This window comes from Erythrolamprus reginae, chromosome 9 (genome assembly GCF_031021105.1).
Source record: "Erythrolamprus reginae isolate rEryReg1 chromosome 9, rEryReg1.hap1, whole genome shotgun sequence".
In the NCBI taxonomy this organism is placed as follows: domain Eukaryota; kingdom Metazoa; phylum Chordata; class Lepidosauria; order Squamata; family Dipsadidae; genus Erythrolamprus; species Erythrolamprus reginae.
In genome coordinates, this window is record NC_091958.1 from 22,721,969 (window position 1) to 22,739,102 (window position 17,134).

General features: G+C 42.1%; 1 protein-coding gene across 1 annotated transcript in view; it reads left to right on the top strand.

Annotated features, from left to right (window-relative positions):
- LOC139172498 (galanin receptor type 1-like) overlaps positions 1 to 17,134 on the top strand; it is a 58,200-nt gene that overhangs the window by 21,367 nt on the left and 19,699 nt on the right. The window contains exons 3-4 of the mRNA XM_070761646.1: positions 2,420 to 2,604; positions 5,123 to 5,945. Of these exons, the coding sequence (XP_070617747.1) occupies positions 2,420 to 2,604; positions 5,123 to 5,945 (1,008 nt within the window). The remainder of the gene's footprint in view (positions 1 to 2,419; positions 2,605 to 5,122; positions 5,946 to 17,134) is intronic.

The window sequence follows — 17,134 nt, forward strand, 5'->3', positions numbered from 1 at the left end:
ATTATTATTATTATTATTATTATTATTTACATTTGTATGCTGCCCACTCTTGAGAGACATATCCTTTGATTTGGGTACGTCTAGTTTAATGAAAAGAAGGACCAGGGAAAACATGATAGCCGTCTTCCAATATCTCAGAGATTGCCACAAAGAAGAGGGAGTCAAACTGTTCTCCAAAGCACCTGAGAGTAGAACAAGAAGCAATGGGTGGAAACTAAACAAGGAGAGAAGTAATTTATAACTAAGGAGACATTTCCTGACAGTTAGAACAATTAATCTGTGGAACAGCTTGCCTCCAGAAGTTGTGAATGCTCCAACACTGGAAGTTTTAAAGAAGAGATTGGATAACTATTTGTCTGAAATGGTATAAGGTTTCTTGACTGAGCAGAGCGTTGGATTAGAAGACCTCTAAGGTTCTATTCTATTCTATTCTATTCTATTCTACTCTACTCTACTCTACTCCAATCCACTCCACTCCACTCCAGTCTATTGTATAATATTCTGTCACAACTGCCATCTTGACATTTTGATCCACTCCTCATGGACATCCCTTTATTATTATTATTTATTAGATTTGTATGCCGCCCCTCTCCGTAGACTCAGGGAGGCTCACAACAATAACAAGAACAATGTAAGAACAAATCTAATAATTTAAAAAACACTAAAAGCCCCATTATTAAAAGCAAACATACACACAAACATACCATGTATAAACTGTATAGGCCTGGGGGAAATGTCTCCGTTCCCCCATCTCTGGATTTCTTTGATTTTGTGCCTGCTCAAAATCTGAGCCAAAGCAACCCTCTCTAGCAGATAGGAAGACAACAAACTAACAATCCCCTTACATGTCCGTAAAGCTTCTTTAACCATTCACCATTTCATTTTTCCCTGCAGTACTCTTCCATTTCTTTCCTTTTGGCAGGGCCAGATATAATGCAGAGCTGCAAAACCAGCAGGTCTCAGGAGCCTTTCTACCCACCTTCATCTCTTAGCCTTCTGCCCCAGTCCCATATCAAAAAGTGATGGCAATCAAGGAGGCAGGAGACAAGAATGCATGTTGTTGGGGAAGGCACCCCTTTGTATTGTCATCCATTAGCATTAGTCACCAGGTTACACCTCATTTGATATTAGAGAATACAGGATCTTATTGACTAGTTTAAAGCATGGGTTGCCTCGTGGGCAGTGAATGATCAATTGTGTTGTTTCATGGCCTACCTGCAATTTTTGGGATATCTCTTCTCTCCAGGGTTGATCAAGGAGGAAGTCTTTTTTTTTTTAGGTGTCTGTGGAATGCCAGTAATTTATCTGGTGCCTTATCACAGGATTTTAGCCAACTCTGTAATATGCCAGCCAGAGACACCTTTTAATCCTGTCTCCACAAAAAGCATGGAAGATGGAGAAGGAAGGCTGCCTCCTTGAGACAAACCACTTGAGGTTTAATACTCCCAAAATCTCACTTCCAAGCAGATGCATGTAGGTTTTTGAACTGTTAGATGCTACCTCGCCCATGAAATTGGCCTGCGATGTGTCTGCTGTCAACAGGGTGGCAGAAAAATGACGATCATTTAAGTGCTGTCTCTCGTATCCGAGGAAATCGTTCAGGGAGAGAAGCCAAAGAAAACATTTGCTTCTGAGTTTTGCAGAGGGCCTAAATGCCCGTGATGGAAATTAAAAATGAACTCTTGGTCTGCTCCAGGGTAACTTATGTTTTGCCACCTGTAAGGAAAAAGAAACTCAAGAAATGATTGTTTCAGACATCAGAGTATTTATTAGTGGAGTTTGCATAAGATACTTTAACCACTCCATCAATCCTTGACCACTGGATTTGGCAGCCCATTATTATACTAATCTAGACAAGGAGCCCATTTAAGGAAGTGGATTCCTTGCTGACATCTTCCATCTTCCCAGTCATCCCAAAAATCCAAATGCACAGGAAATATTTTCTTTCTTTCTTTCTTTCTTTCTTTCTTTCTTTCTTTCCTCTTCCTCCTCCTCCTTCTTCTTCTTCTTCCTCCTCCTCCTCCTCCTTCTCCTTCTTTCTCCTTCTTCTTCGTCTTCTGCCATATCCATCATTAGATGTTGGTGATCATGTGGGCAATCCTATTTTTATCAATAGCTGCACGAAAAGTGCTTGTGACTTTTGTCCAAACCAGTCCTTCAGATTTTGAAGCCATGATGTTCTTCTTCTGCCTGGACCTCGTTTGCCTTCGATCTTTCCCTGGAGGATTAAGTGAATGAAGTATGTTATATTTTCCTGGATGTCACATCAATGTCCAAAATATTCTAACTTTTGCTTTTAAATGGCTTTGATGATTTCTCTTGACTTTTCCAGGTGACTTATTACCTCCTCATTTGTGATTTTATTTACCCAGATTTTATGAAACAGCCACCTGTAAATCCATATTTCAAATGCTCCTAGTCTCTTCAAGTGGTTTTCTATGAGAGACTAACTCTCTGCTCTGTAGGGCAGGATGGAAAAGATGTAATTGTCCTGCTCTTCCCTCTCAATGTTCCTAAATTCTACACCACCCGGTGCCGGGATGGTGATGGGCTCAGGACCCTGGACAGTGCCCCACCACCAGAGAAACTGGATCAGCATTTAGAGTACCGTATTTTTTGGAATATAAGATGCAGTGGAGTAACATAGAAACATAGAAGTCTGACGGCAGAAAAAGACCTCATGGTCCATCTAATCTGCCCTTATACCATTTTCTGTATTTTATCTTAGGATGGATATATGTTTATCCCAGGCATGTTTAAATTCAGTTACTGTGGATTTATCTACCACATCTGCTGGAAGTTTGTTCCAAGGATCTACTACTCTTTCAGTAAAATAATATTTTCTCACGTTGCTTTTGATCTTTCCCCCAACTAACTTCAGATTGTGCCCCCTTGTTCTTGTGTTCACTTTCCTATTAAAAACACTTCCCTCTTGGACCTTATTTAACCCTTCGACATATTTAAATGTTTCGATCATGTTCCCCCTTTTCCTTCTGTCCTCCAGACTATACAGAGTAGAAGATGCACTTTATTTTGGGTGAGGAAAGTAGGGGAAGGAATCTGCTTACTAGATATTCATCTGGCCAGTGTGGTCAGGTTCAGCACATTGTTTTATCTCCTGGTTAAGGGCTTTAAAAAAACCTTATTTGGAGAGAGTAACACTGAAAGAGCTTGCAAGCCAGTAAGAGTTGGGAACATTGTTAGAACCTGGTTAGGACTGGAAAGAAAAACTCTGAGCAAGTAGAGCAATGAAAAAAAACTGCAAAGACTTAGGGCTTAGAAAACATTCTTTGCGGAAAATAACAATGAAAGAGCTTGCAAGCCAGTAAGAGCTGGGAACATCATTAGCACTTGGTTGGGGCTGGAAAGAAACTTATTTGGAGCAAGTTAGGGTAATGAAAAAACCTCTGCAAAGACTTAGAGCTTGAAAAACATTCTTCGCAGACAGTAACAATGAAAGAATCTGCAAGGTAAGAGCTGGAAAGATCGTTAGCACCTAGTTAGGGCTGGGGGGGGGGGAAAGGTTCCAAAAAAAGCTGCATTCAGAGTATAAGAGGCACCTGAATTTTCAGCCTCTTTTAGGGAGGAAAAGTGTGCATCTTATACTCCAAAAAATACGGTAGATTTAATGTCAGTGATCCAAATAGCATCCGAAGGCAGTGATGGTGAACCTTTTTCCCCCTCGGCTGCTGAAAAAGCATGGGTGTGCGCTATCGTGCATGCATGAGTGCCCACACCCATAATTCAATGCCTTGGGGAGGGTGAAAACAGCTCCCCCTGCTTCCCGGAGGCCCTGTGGATGCCCTCTGGAGGCCAGAAATGGCCTGTTTCCCAACTTCTGGTGGGCCCACTAGGCTCATTTTTCACCCTCCCCAGGCTCCAAAAGCTTCCCTGGAGCTAGGGGAAGGTAAAAACGCCCTCCCCCATCCCCTTGAAGGCTCTCTGGAAGCCAAAAACGCCCTCCCAGAGCCTCTGTGCGAACCAAAAATCAGCTGACCAGCACACACATGCACATTCGAGCTGAGCTAGGGCAACAGCTCGTGTGCCAGCAGATATGGCTCCGCATGTCACCTGTGGCACCCATGCCATCGGTTCTCCATCACTGGTATAGGATTTCCTGCCTAAGCAGGGGTTGGACTAGAAGACCTCCCAGGTCCCTTCCAACTCTGTTATTCTTCTATCTTGGTGGAAACCTAAATAATAATAAAATGATCATCTTTATTACAGGTAGTTGTACTGTTCATTTACAGCAGTTCATTTAGTAACTGCATTGGTTGTCGATCCGTTTCCGGTCACAATTCAAAGTGTTGGTTATGACCTATAAAGCCCTTCATGGCACCGGACCAGATTATCTCAGGGACCGCCTTCTGCCGCACGAATCCCAGCGACCAGTTAGGTCCCACAGAGTGGGTCTTCTCCGGGTCCCGTCAACCAAACAATGCCGCTTGGCGGGACCCAGGGGAAGAGCCTTCTCTGTGGTGGCCCCGGCCCTCTGGAACCAACTCCCCCCCAGAGATTAGAATTGCCCCCACCCTCCTTGCCTTTCGTAAGCTACTTAAAACCCACCTCTGCCGCCAGGCATGGGGGAATTGAGATACTCTTTCCCCCTACGCCCTTACAATTTTATGCATGGTATATCTGTATGTATGTTTGGTTTTTATAATAATGGGTTTTTAATTGTTCTTAGTATTGGATTATTATTGTATGCTGTCTTGTTATTGCTGTTAGCCGCCCTGAGTCTTCGGAGAGGGGCGGCATACAAATCCAATCAATCAATCAATCATCAATCAATCAATCAACTGTTCAAAGTTATAATGGCATTGAAAAAAAAAGGGACTAGAGTTGTGCTTGCTTAGAAAGAACCCTCTCCCCTCCCTCGGAGTGAAAGAAGGAGGAGCTGCAAAGCTCAGCCAGCTGCTCTCAGTCCAGCTCACTCACTAGCTTTCTCGGCAGCATTGCTGGAAGCAGCTTAAAGCAGCCCTCTCTCTACCTCCAAGAGTTGAGGATCGGGGACTCCAGCTGATGTTCTTGGCAACCACCCAAAGAAAGCAAGTCTTAAAGATGCCTAATCAACTGCTGGGACTTTTGAATGAAAGGCTTTTCATTGATCACCATGGAGAAGATCTCTGAAGTCAGATCAAGTGTATAGAAACCTGTCAAGATCTCCATCCAGCTTTGATCAAGAACTTCCACAACTTATAGGCAAAACCCCCACTACTTTCCTGGAAACATCTGCCAAAGTGAGGCATCCCCCAATGGAGGAGGCAGCAGCCAATGTCACCTTTTGCACCACTGATATGATTTTCAAGCAAGCCAACACTTCTACTTGTTGGCCAAGCACGACAGGAGGTGGACCAGAGACGGTGATCATCCCTGTGCTGTTTGGACTGATCTTTCTCCTGGGCATGGTGGGGAACACCCTGGTGCTGGTGGTGCTTGGCCGCCTCCCGCCAGGCGGACGCCCCTCCCGCAGCGCCACCAACATCTTCATCCTCAACTTGAGCATTGCGGACTTCTCCTTCCTTCTCTTCTGCGTCCCATTCCAAGCCACCATCTACTCCTTGCCCGAGTGGATCTTTGGGGCCTTTTTCTGTAAGTGGGTGCACTATCTTGTCATGGCCACCATGCTGGTTAGCATCTTCACCTTGGTGGCCATGTCGGTGGACCGCTACATCGCGGTGGTCCATGCCAAGCGCTCCCTGTGCATTCGGAGCAAGCGCAACGCCACCCTCGGGGTGGGCATCATCTGGTTCCTCTCTCTCCTCTTTGCCATCCCCGTGGCTGAGCACCAGGAACTCCTAAACGGACACCAGCAGGCACCCAACAGCTCTTTCTGCTGGGAACACTGGCCCGGCAATCCGGGAGCCAAGCAGATGTACAAGGTGACCATTTTCGTGGTGGGTTATCTGCTACCTCTGGTGCTCATCACGTGCTGCTACACCAAGGTGGGTACCAACGGGGCAAGAGGGGGGATGGAGATAGGAGGTAGGAGTGATGAGACTGTCTCCGGCCGATATGAGATATGATTGGATTGGATGAATGTAGGCGAGTGTTCATGGGGTCTTTTAAATGTTTTTAGTAAATTTTCATATTATTAGAGATACTAGATTTCTTATATATTGTTATATTAATGTTGTACTCTGCCCTGAGTCGTCTTGAAAAAGGCGGCATAGAAATCTAATAAATAAATAAATGAATGAATGAATGAATGAATGAATAAATAAATAAATACATTAATTAATTAATTAATTTTCAAATTGGCACAGACAGGCTTTTAAGCCAGCTCTGCTCAATCCCAGAACATCAGCGCATGGATAGGATAAATGGTACTTATGTTTTTTAAAAAAAAATAAATTATTTTGTCAGACATGTACAGGATAGTAGTTGTTTCAGTGGTTCTCAACATTCTTAATGCCACGACCTCTTAATAATAATAATAATAATAATAATTATTATTATTATTATTATTATTATTATTATTATTATTATTTATTAGATTTGTACGCCATCCCTCTCTGAGAACAAGGAACAAGTAAGAGCACATAATCTTACTCTATCCTTGGAAAAGGCTTCAATATAATACAGTTCCTCATGTTGTGGTGACCCCCAACTATAAGACTAGCACCAATTCTCCCAACAGAGCTTTAAGCTGATTGGCAGGAAGGTCAGAGGGACACCCCCACTGCAAACACCTGATTGGTTGGACTGTAAAAATATGTTCCAAGGCGTCAGAATAGAAGTTTAAATTTAAGTTTATTGGATTTATATGCCGCCCCCCCTCCGAGGACTCGGGGCAGCTTACAACATATTAAAAATACAATATATTTTGAAATCCAAATAATTAAAATTCAGTTACAACTAAAAGACTAAAGAGCCAATTAAATACATACATAACCATTCAATCAACAAGCATGTTATACATTCATCGGCCAGAGGGGAGAATCTAATAACCCCAAGCTTGACAGCATAGGTGCGTCTTTAGATTCTTACAAAAGAAGCTTTAGTTCCTAACACCATGGGAAAGTTGTCTTTTCCCATAGTCTTAGGTGACCCCTGTGCAAAGGTCGTTCGACCCCTAAAGGGGTTCCGATCCCCAGGTTGAGAACCACTGGAGAATATAAGCCCCAAAAAAGTATGGATAAATGAGGACACTAGGACAGTGGGACAGGGACGGCAGGCACGCCCCTTACAGACCTTCTCCCAAGCATACATATAAACGACTGTCTAGCCATTCATATATCCCTGCTTGAACTAAGGGGGAAAGCAAGGATGAGTTAAATCTTCTGATCATTTGACATGACCAACCCAGCTTCAAGTCTCTTTCAGGTAGGCTCATGCCTGAAGCTAAATCTGATTGTTAGCCCTTAACGTTGCCATGATGTAAAAAGGATGTTGAGTGCGGAGCAACAAAGATGATTAGGAGAACTGGGGGCTAAGAATGGTTGCAGGAACTGGGCATGGCTAGTTTAATGAAAAGAAGGACCAGGGGAGACATGATGGCAGTATCTCAGCAGTTGGCCACAAAGAAGAAGGAGTCAGCCTATTTTCCAAAGCCCCTGAGGGAGGACAAGAAGCAAGGGGTAGAAACTAATCAAGGAGAGAAGCAACTTATAACTAAGGAGAAATTTCCTGACAGTTAGAACAATTATTCAGCTTGCCTCCAGAAGTTGTGAATGCTCCAACACTGGAAGTTTTTAAGATGTTGAATAATCATTTGTCTGAAGAAGTGTAGGGTTTCCTGTCCAAGCAGGGGGTTGGACTAGAAGACCTCCAAGGTCCCTTCCAACTCTGTTGTTGCTGCTGTTATTATTATTATTGTTGTTGCATCAGGCTTGGATTTTGTGCACCTCAGCTCCTGTGGATTGTAAACTTATAGCTTAGTGTGTGACCCAGATAAAGTAAGATAAAGTGCTTATTTTGAACTTTGCTTAAATGAAACTTGGGTTTAGTATGATGTATAAATCCAGCCTTTAACACAATCCATTTATCTACGCAGTGCTGTGTGAAAATCTAGTTTCAAAAGAGCTGAATCTGGGAATTTCCACATGGTATAAAATAGAATAGAATAGAATTTTATTGGCCAATTGTGATTGCACACACAAGGAATTTGTCTTGGTGCATATGCTCTCAGCGTACATAAAAGAAAAAAATACATTTGTACAACACATCCACCTACACACCCACCTATTCTGAGTTACACACCCACTTACTCTGATGATCTTACTAAGTTTGTGCTAAAAACTAGACAAATTCAGAAGCCTACATTGACCTTGGTAGTAGAGATAGGTAACTTCGAAATCTAAATTAAACCTAGGGACCATCTTTCCTTTCCTAAATTTCTTGCTAGGAGCCAAATTTCGCCACTCTGCCATTTCTTCTATACATCCACCAAAGTAAGGCTAGAAAGAGCAAAAGAGACCCTTTCTTAGTGTTAAGATCCAGAATCATATTGTTTCAAGGAACATTTTTTAAAAGAAAGACATTTAGAAACCTGTGGAAAGAAAGTCTGAACAATTCTGCAATCAGACAATAAGCAGATCATAGAGATAATGCTATTTGATAGTCTGAATATCATTTCATGAAATGCAAACCCATCCTTCTCATTTTACTCTATTTCCCTCTTATTGATTTTCTTCTTCTTCTAGTGATCAAGGTTAATATTTAATTATTGGAAATGGTTAGTTTTAGGCCAGTGCTTCTCAAATAGTGGGGGGCGTAGCAATGCCAGGGGGGGGGGGTGACCCTGGGAAACATGCTTTTTTTGCCACAGGTTGTAGGGTTTTTTTGCACCAAACAATAACACACAGCACAGAGCAGGAGATATAAAGTGCAGATAACAAACCCTTAAGAGACACCATGGAAAAATATTTAACAGGGATGAAAACACAGGAGGAGAGAGATGGAGATCAGTGTTTCCCAACCTTGGCAACTTGAAGATATCTGGACTTCAACTCCCAGAATCCCCCAGCCAGCGAATCACTGACGGAGATAATGAAACAAACCTAAGTCTCCTGAAAGCTAATATGAGGAAATATGATGAAGTGTATGTAGCGCTTGGCTTCACTGTGACTACTGTGGGAGACGAGGAAAGACCGGTATGTTGACTGTGTTTAAAAATGTTGGCAGCCAATACATTAAGCCAATGAAGCCAATAAATTAAGGCGTCCCTTAAACACATTACACCCCAATCACGCTGATAAGCCGCTTGAGTTTTTTCAGTGGAAAAGCCATTCTGTTACAATAGTTAGCATTCTTGGACTCCATACAATGCCTGTTTTCTTGAGCTGGCCAATGTTGAAGAACTGACATCAATTTTGAAAGATTCTCCAAGTGAAACTAGCAAAATCAAAGTGCGATTATGTTGAGTTTCTTTCTTACCCTTGTTTCATTCCCCGGAGTGTGGAATTGTTTTTTCTTTTCTTTTTTCAGTATACTGTATATATATTTATTTTTTCCTTCATATGCTTTAGTACAATGTCAAATATCTTATATTTCCAGTACAATAAAATGCAGTATTTTGTTAGTAACTCATGTATAATCCCCCCCCAAAATCACTATACAAAATTATCAATTTCTCTATAAATCCTTGGAATTGTTTTTTCAGCTGCCTCCTTAATGCTTCTTTCCTATCAAGGTCATCTCTAATTCCTTTTGCAGTTGATGGCTTGGCCTCAGCTTATTTCCGTGCCTCAATCCCACCTAACGTTAGGGGAAATTTGCAGAGTGGACTATAGGAGCATTCCCTTCTTTCCTCTTGATGAAAGGTAGAATGTAAATTTAATAAGCAATGCCAGGGTTTTGTGAGAGAGAGGGAAAAGAGAGAGAGAAAAAAAGAAAAGGGAAAGAGAGGGAGGGAGGGAAAGAGAAGTGGAGAGGAATGAAGGAGGGAAGGAAGGAAGGAAGGAAAGAAGGAAGGAGAACTGGAGGGAACAAGGAAGGAAGGAAGGAAGGAAGGAAGAATGAAATGAATGGAGGGACAGAGGAAGAAAGGACTGTTTTGGGGGGGGTGTAATTCCCCCCCCCTCTTAACATACATTCCACAACACAGTGTACCATCTAATTTTCCATGAATAAAATGCGGTATTTTTTTTCTAATTTTGTCATCCAGTTACATTCATTTTCTTTTAATTAAATCCCCTCCTTAATGTTCCTTCAAAAAGTACAACATCAATTATGTTTCTAACTTATTAACCATTATGCCAAAGTGCTTCCTTCTTTCTTTATACATTTTTCTATAAGGCAAGAAAACCTTGTACAGTATAGCCAATCAGATGTTAACAAAAGAAAATTAAAAACAAAACATAAACATATGTGAATTTCAGACTTCTTCCCCCCTCTAAATAGTATGTTCCCATTTTGTTTTTTTACTTTAAAATAAGGTATGTGCAGTGTGCATAGGGATTTGTTCATAGTTTTTTTTATAGTCCGGCCCTCCAACATTCTGAGGGACTGTGTAAAAAGTTTGGGAACCCCTGGTTTAGATTATGTGTTTCCATAATGTCATCCTTTGTGTCATTAGTTTGATGACATCCTGACATATGTGACATCACTTCCTTCTCTCCTTGCCTTCCCAGACCTGAAGGATCAGAAGGAAAGGGATGGGGTAGTCACATGGGCTCCATGAATCCTGTGTTGGGACTTCTTTAGCAGAGAACCATAAACTATAGTATTTTCCTGACCTTTTTCCTCCCTAAAAGAGGATGAAAATTTGGGTGCGTCTTATACTCTGAATGTAACTTTTTCAAAACTTTTTTTTCCAGCCCTAATGAGGTGCTAATGATCTTTCTGGCTCTTATCTGCTTGCAGGGTTTTTCATTGCTAACTCTCTCCAAAGAATGTTTTTTCATCCCTAAGTCTTTGCAGGCTTTTTTTCATTGCCACTTGCTCCGAATAAGTTTTTTTCCAGCCCTAACCAGGAGATAAAATAATGTGTTGAAGCTGACCAGACTAAGGATGCTAGCCAGATGAATACCTGGTTGGTAGATTCCCCCCCCCCCCCAATTTTCCTTCACAAAAACTAAGGTGCATCTTATACTCCGGTGCATCTTATATGCCAAAAAATACGATAAACTTCCAATTCCTTTCCAACCTCAGTGGTAACTTAGGAATTCAAATGGTTTCTTCTGCGTCACCAGTTTGGATGAGCCCGTCAGCAAGGGAGATAATAAATGCTATCGTTAATAGATGCATTTTCTTTTAATTAATTGACATAAGTACTTTAGTCTCCCAGATCTAATGCTTAAGTACATTCATTGCTTGGTTACAGTAGTGCAGTAAAACTCTGTTTTTCAAAAGGTTAATCTAAATTTTGTTAGAGAACAGGATACACGTTTTTCTCCTCTTAATAGTTTACTAATTTTTTTTTTTTTTTTGCAAAAATAAAACATTGCTGACAGAATGAAACAAATGCACTCTCAAATAATTAGGAGCTCCTGAAAATAAATGCTCCACTGCTGTTTACAATAACAGTGCAAAAAAAAGAAACTGGCATATTTCAAGGACCATTGATGTTGCTAATGTTGGCCATATTCCTGTAATACAGATAGTCCTTGACAGGGGTGGGTTCTACTGCCCGGAGGGAGGGGAACGCAGTGGGGTAGTGAAAATGGAGCTCCACACCCGAGCACCCAATTTGCACTGAAAGACGTTGAAAGAAAATGCAGGGCGTCCTCTTTGGGCAACCTCTGCGTTCTTCCCGAAAGCATTTAAAACCCCCAAAGCCGACGATTCTGCTACCAACAAAAGTGTCTAGGAAAAGTGTAAGGAGATAAGATCTGGAATTAATTCTATGTGATCTAGGTTTTTGCCTCCCCCTCCTTTCCAAATGGCTGTAATATTCTCTAGAACATAGGTCTTCATAGGTGGCTGGAGAATTCTGGGAGTTATAGTTATAGTTTATGAGATTTGTATGCCGCCCCTCTCCGAAGACTTGAAATTCACAAGTGTTAAAGTGGCCAAGTTTGGGGACCCCTGCTCTAGAAAATAAAAGGAATAATGCTTGAAACCTAATGTTTCGCCAGAAACCTTGATTTTGTTTGGTAGTCTGCAGAAAGGAGTGTTAAGACTGCTATGTGGAATGGAGCATTTTGGGATGTTCACTTAGGCTGTGAAAGTAGCAAGGAACTCTTTAGATTGTTGCCTTTGAGTAAGTGATTATTTTGTGAGTGGCTATTTTAATCACGAAGGCACCTTTATGACAATGCTCAAAATGTGTCCCCCACCAAAGCCGAAAACAAGATGGTGACCACATGCCCACTGCCAGAAACTCTGCTTCTGCGCATGGTCAGAAGAAAAAGATTTTTTTTAAAAAAAGATTGTGCCGCCCATGGATCAACAAACTGAACCGGTTGTGTCAGGTCATCATAATGTCACAAGTAGATCGCAAACTGGTACAAACTGGGAGGAAGCCACCCCTGGTCCTTGACGTATGACCACAATTGAGCCAAAAATTTCTTTTGCCAGGTAAGACATTTGTTAAGTGAGTTTTGCCCTGTTTTGCAACCTTTCTTGCCATACTTGTTAACTGAATCATTGCAGTTGTTCAGTTAGTGACATGGTGGTTAAGTGAATTTGGCTTCCCCATTAACTAACCTTTCTTTCTTTCTTTCTATTTCTTTCTCCTTCCTTCCTTCCCTCCTTCCCTCCCTCTCCTTCCTTCCCTCCCTCCCTCCCTCTCCTTCCTTCCTTCCCTCCCTCCCTCTCCTTCCTTCCTTCCCTCCCTCCCTCTCCTTCCTTCCCTCCCTCCCTCCCTCCCTTCCTCCTTCCCTCCCTCCCTCTCCTTCCTTCCCTCCCTCCCTCCTTCCCTCCATCCTTCCTTCCTTTGACTTCTATGCCGCCCAATCCCGAAGGACTCTCAGGGCGGCTTACAGCAATAATATAAATAGAAATACAAATAGATGCAGATCAATAAAAAGAAATCGACTATAATCTAAAACTATAAAACCAGGTATTAAAAGAAACCCATTAATTATAAAGCAGTCATAATACCATACATACATCCCAAGTGCGGACGTTCAACAAGTTGTGAAGGTTCAGAAACATTGTTCTAAGTCCTTTACAACTAACTAGTAGAAAATAATTCCGGAGAGCCCTCATTTCAATTTCTGCCAAGATTCCACTCCATTTATGGACCCCTAAGAATCTTGCTGAGTTCTCAAAACACAACCATGATTTTAATCTTGATTACCCAACCCCTTGTTGGAGTTCTGAAAACATACTGAAAAATAAGCCAACCAGCTGGATCAGCTCTTTACACCACAGAGGTGGGTTCCACTTACCTTCGCCGCTGGTTCGCATTGCAACGTTTCGTACTACACTGGTGGCGTGCGCATCTCCTCATGCAATTTCACTTCTGTGCATGCTCAGAAGCTAGATTCAGGCCGAAACACAACTGAGGAGCCGAGGAGAAAACGAGAAGAACCCATCCAAAATTCGACAAAAATTCAGAAGAAAGAAAGGCGGCACACATGGACAGGCATCAATAGAACCAGATCTGTGACGCCAACATTACATCACCAGTGGGCAGTGTTCCCTCTAATTTTTTTTGGGGGTGGGCAGAAAAGTATAGTGTCTGAGCGGCAGTCCCTTTGGGACTGGGTGGCACAGAAATAAATAAATAAATAAACAATAAATAAATAAATAAATAAATAAATAAATACTGTGTGTCTATAACAGTGAGCTCATAATAGGGCAACTCTATCAATATCAAAATGCCACTTAAATAGTTGAGCTAGTTTCAAACTAGATTTTGATTTTCTTTCTCTCTTCCTTACTCCCATTCTTTTTCTTTCTCTTTTCCTTCCTCTCTTTTTTCTATCTGTTTCTCTCTCTTCCTCTCTTCCTCTCTCTCTCCTTCCCTCTCACTCTTTCCCTCTCGGTTTCTGGGCAGGTTTGGAAAACTCTGAGTTGATGATGATTTTTAAGTGAGCGATTGCTCACCGCTCAGCTTAGAGGGAACTATGCCAGTGGGGTGGCTAACAGTTCAGGCAATCTGGTCCAAACCGAGAGTTAACCCAGCCCCTGCTACACTGTACTTAACTAAAATTCTAGGACTCTTAAGTAGAGTCTTGAGGGGTTAATTCAAACACTACTAAGGCTAGTATCTCTTTACAGTATCTTTGCACCAGAATTTTACATGGTTTGCCTTTGATATGTAAGTTGGTTGGAAATAAAGCTGGCTTTTTTTTTAAAAAAAAAAAAGCTATTCCAGATTTCCATTATTTCCCCCTCCACTTGGTCTGATGTTATGTCTGGAAGGAGAAAGTAGCAGCATCCTTTCACAAGTGTACAATTTCACATTTTTTTAAAAAAATCCATCCTTTTTCCATTCCACCAGTGACCTTGTGTAAATAAAAAACAACCTAACAGTTGGGTGGTGATAGCCTTCCGAGTAAATTGAGTGTGGGTGAGACAGTATGGAATTACAGGGCACCAAAAAAAAAAAAGATCAGCGGTCCTCATTCATCCCATCGTGCAGGTCAACCATTTGGTGTTTTACTGCCCATCTAGCCACCAACATCTAAGACTCTAAGACTCTACTTCTTGGTTCGGGGTCGCACCAGAAGTGCGTGTTTCTCCTGGTTAAACTTGTATGTGCATGCGCGGGAGGCTTTGCGAATGCGCAGAGGGTTATTTTCTTGTAAATTTGGCTCCAGTGGATGGATTTCAAGTTGGAGGACCAATTCGGGGGCATGTTCAGTTGGCCATCACTGCTGGTTCGGTGAACAGGGGGAAAATTCCCACTAACGGTTCTATAGAAACCCACCTCTGCAAAGAATGTAGTGTGAGATGTTGAGAAATGTCACACCAAGTACAGTGCTTGGGTAAAAAGAAGGACATTCGTGCAAGGTTTTTAGGATTGGTGGGCCCAGATAAACTTTCAGGATCTGAACATCTTTTAAATGTTTTGCCTTTCTGGTTTTTAAGATTTATCTTAATTTAAGTACAATAGACTCCTAGAGTCTTTGACAAGTCTCTGCCATTGTTGTGGCAAGATTTCAGAGGTGATTTTATTCACTGGTTTATTTGTTTATTTAATTTATATCCTGCCATCATTATTTTTATAAACAACTCAAGGCAGTGAACATATCTAATACTCCTTTGTCCTCCTATTTTCCCCACAAGAAGCTTGTGAGATGAGTTGGAGGGAGGGAGGGAGAGAGGGAGAGAGAGAGAGAGAGAAAGAGTGAGGGAGGGAGGGAGAGAAAGGGAGAGAGAGAGAGAGAGGGAAGCAGGGAAAGAAAGGGTGGAAGAGAGAGGGAGAGATGGTCGGAGGGAGAGAAAGGGAGGGAGAGAGAGTGAGGGAGATAGAGTGGGAGAGAGGGAAAGAGAGGGAGGGAGGGAGGAGGGAGAAGTAGGAGGAGAGAGATCCAAAATCAACCCAGCTTTCATGGCTAAGTTGGGACTTGAACTCACTTTTTCCTGGTGATTGGCTCAAGTCAACCAACCAACTTTCATGGTGAAGGCAGGACTGGGACGCCTAATTTGTAATCCCCTGGTTTCTTGCTTGGTGCCTTGACCATTAGACCAAGCTGGTCTGTCATTGTCTTTCTTCTGCCTAGCCCTAGGGCCAAGAAAGAAGGATTGACCCAAAGTCACCTCCTACCTCCTAATCCAGCACCACAACCAACCTGCTTCTTGGATGATCTTCTAGGATAGTAAAGCAGCCCTTTTGGTCTGCAAGAGTCAAATCCGGGCGAGATCTCCCTTTGCTGCCCTCGCTTCTCAGCAAAGGATCATTTAGGCTAAAGTGGTATTAATTGCACGAAGGCAGTTAATACCTATTTTCCCCTGTGCTTCTTCAAATGTAAATAGCAGGTTGAAGTTTGGGTAAATCATCAGGGGGAGGGAGGGAGAGACCAATTTGTTTCTTTCTCACTGATGCACCAACACCTGCACTTAAAAAAAAAAAAACTTCCATGGTTTTAATGAGCAGCAAAATGCCCTGACAAACTCCGTTCGGAAAGGTGACCTAGAGCAGGTGAAAATAATACAGAGTATTTTTGTTTTGAAGGGCAGCCTTCGCCACCGAGGCCTCTTTTGCAAATGGAGGCAGGTGGAAGAATCCCTTCGCATAAACAAAACAGATGCAGGTTAATTAGCGCAACGTGGTATCAACCCTGAGTCACGGAAATCCGATGCCTTTCACACAGGAGATAAAACAATTCCATTAAGATTAGTGGCTCTTGACAGATGTAGCCTCCCTGGAGCTTAACAGTGATCTAAGGTGACGGCCATCAGCTTGTTCGATGGATTTACACAAAATGTTGAACTAATGTGGTCCAAGACTTAGTGGTTGTACTTGTCCAGCTTCAAAACTTCTCTTCTCTTCTCTTCTCTTCTTTCTTTCTCCCCTCTCCTCTCCTGTCTGATTTCTTCCCTCTTTTCTCTATCTTTGGTCTGGTCTGGTCTTATTTCTCTCCTCTTTTCTTCTCTCCTCTTCTCTTCTTTCTTCCTCTCCTCTCCCATCTGATTTCTTCCCTCTTTTCTTTCTCTTTGGTCTGGTCTGGTCTTGTTTCTCTCTTTTCTTCACTCCTCTTCTCTTCTTTCTTCCTCTCCTCTCCCATCTGATTTCTTCCCTCTTTTCTCTATCTTTGGTCTGGTCCGGTCTTGTTTCTCTTCCCTTCTCCCCTCTTTTCCTCCCTTCTGATTTCTTCCCTCTTTTCTCTCTTCTGTTCTGTTCTGTTCTTGTTTCTCTTCTCCTCTTTTCTCCCTTCTGAATTCTCCCCTCTTTTGTCTCTTCTGGTCTTGTTCCTCTCCGTTTCCCTCTCCTAAAAATCTAGCTTTTCCAATTAATTAAGCATTTAGTATAGTGTCTGGTTGGTTGTAGTGGATAAGGCATTAGGAGAAATCAGGAGACCATGGGCCAGCCACATTCTCTCAGCCCTAGGAAGAAGACAGTGGCCAGTCACTTCCGAAACAAATGGCCAAGACAACTGCAGGTCTAGTCCAGCCAATCTCCAGGAATCAGATACGATTGAACAGAAAGAAAAAAAGTATGTATACCGTACGTACTAGGACAACCTATGAATAGTTTTGCTCATTGTTTCAGAAGTATTTCCTTACCTAAACCAATAAACAAGAGCAGGCAAAACTGTAGGTATAATGGAGACAAGTTTTTAGTTCCCACTGGCTT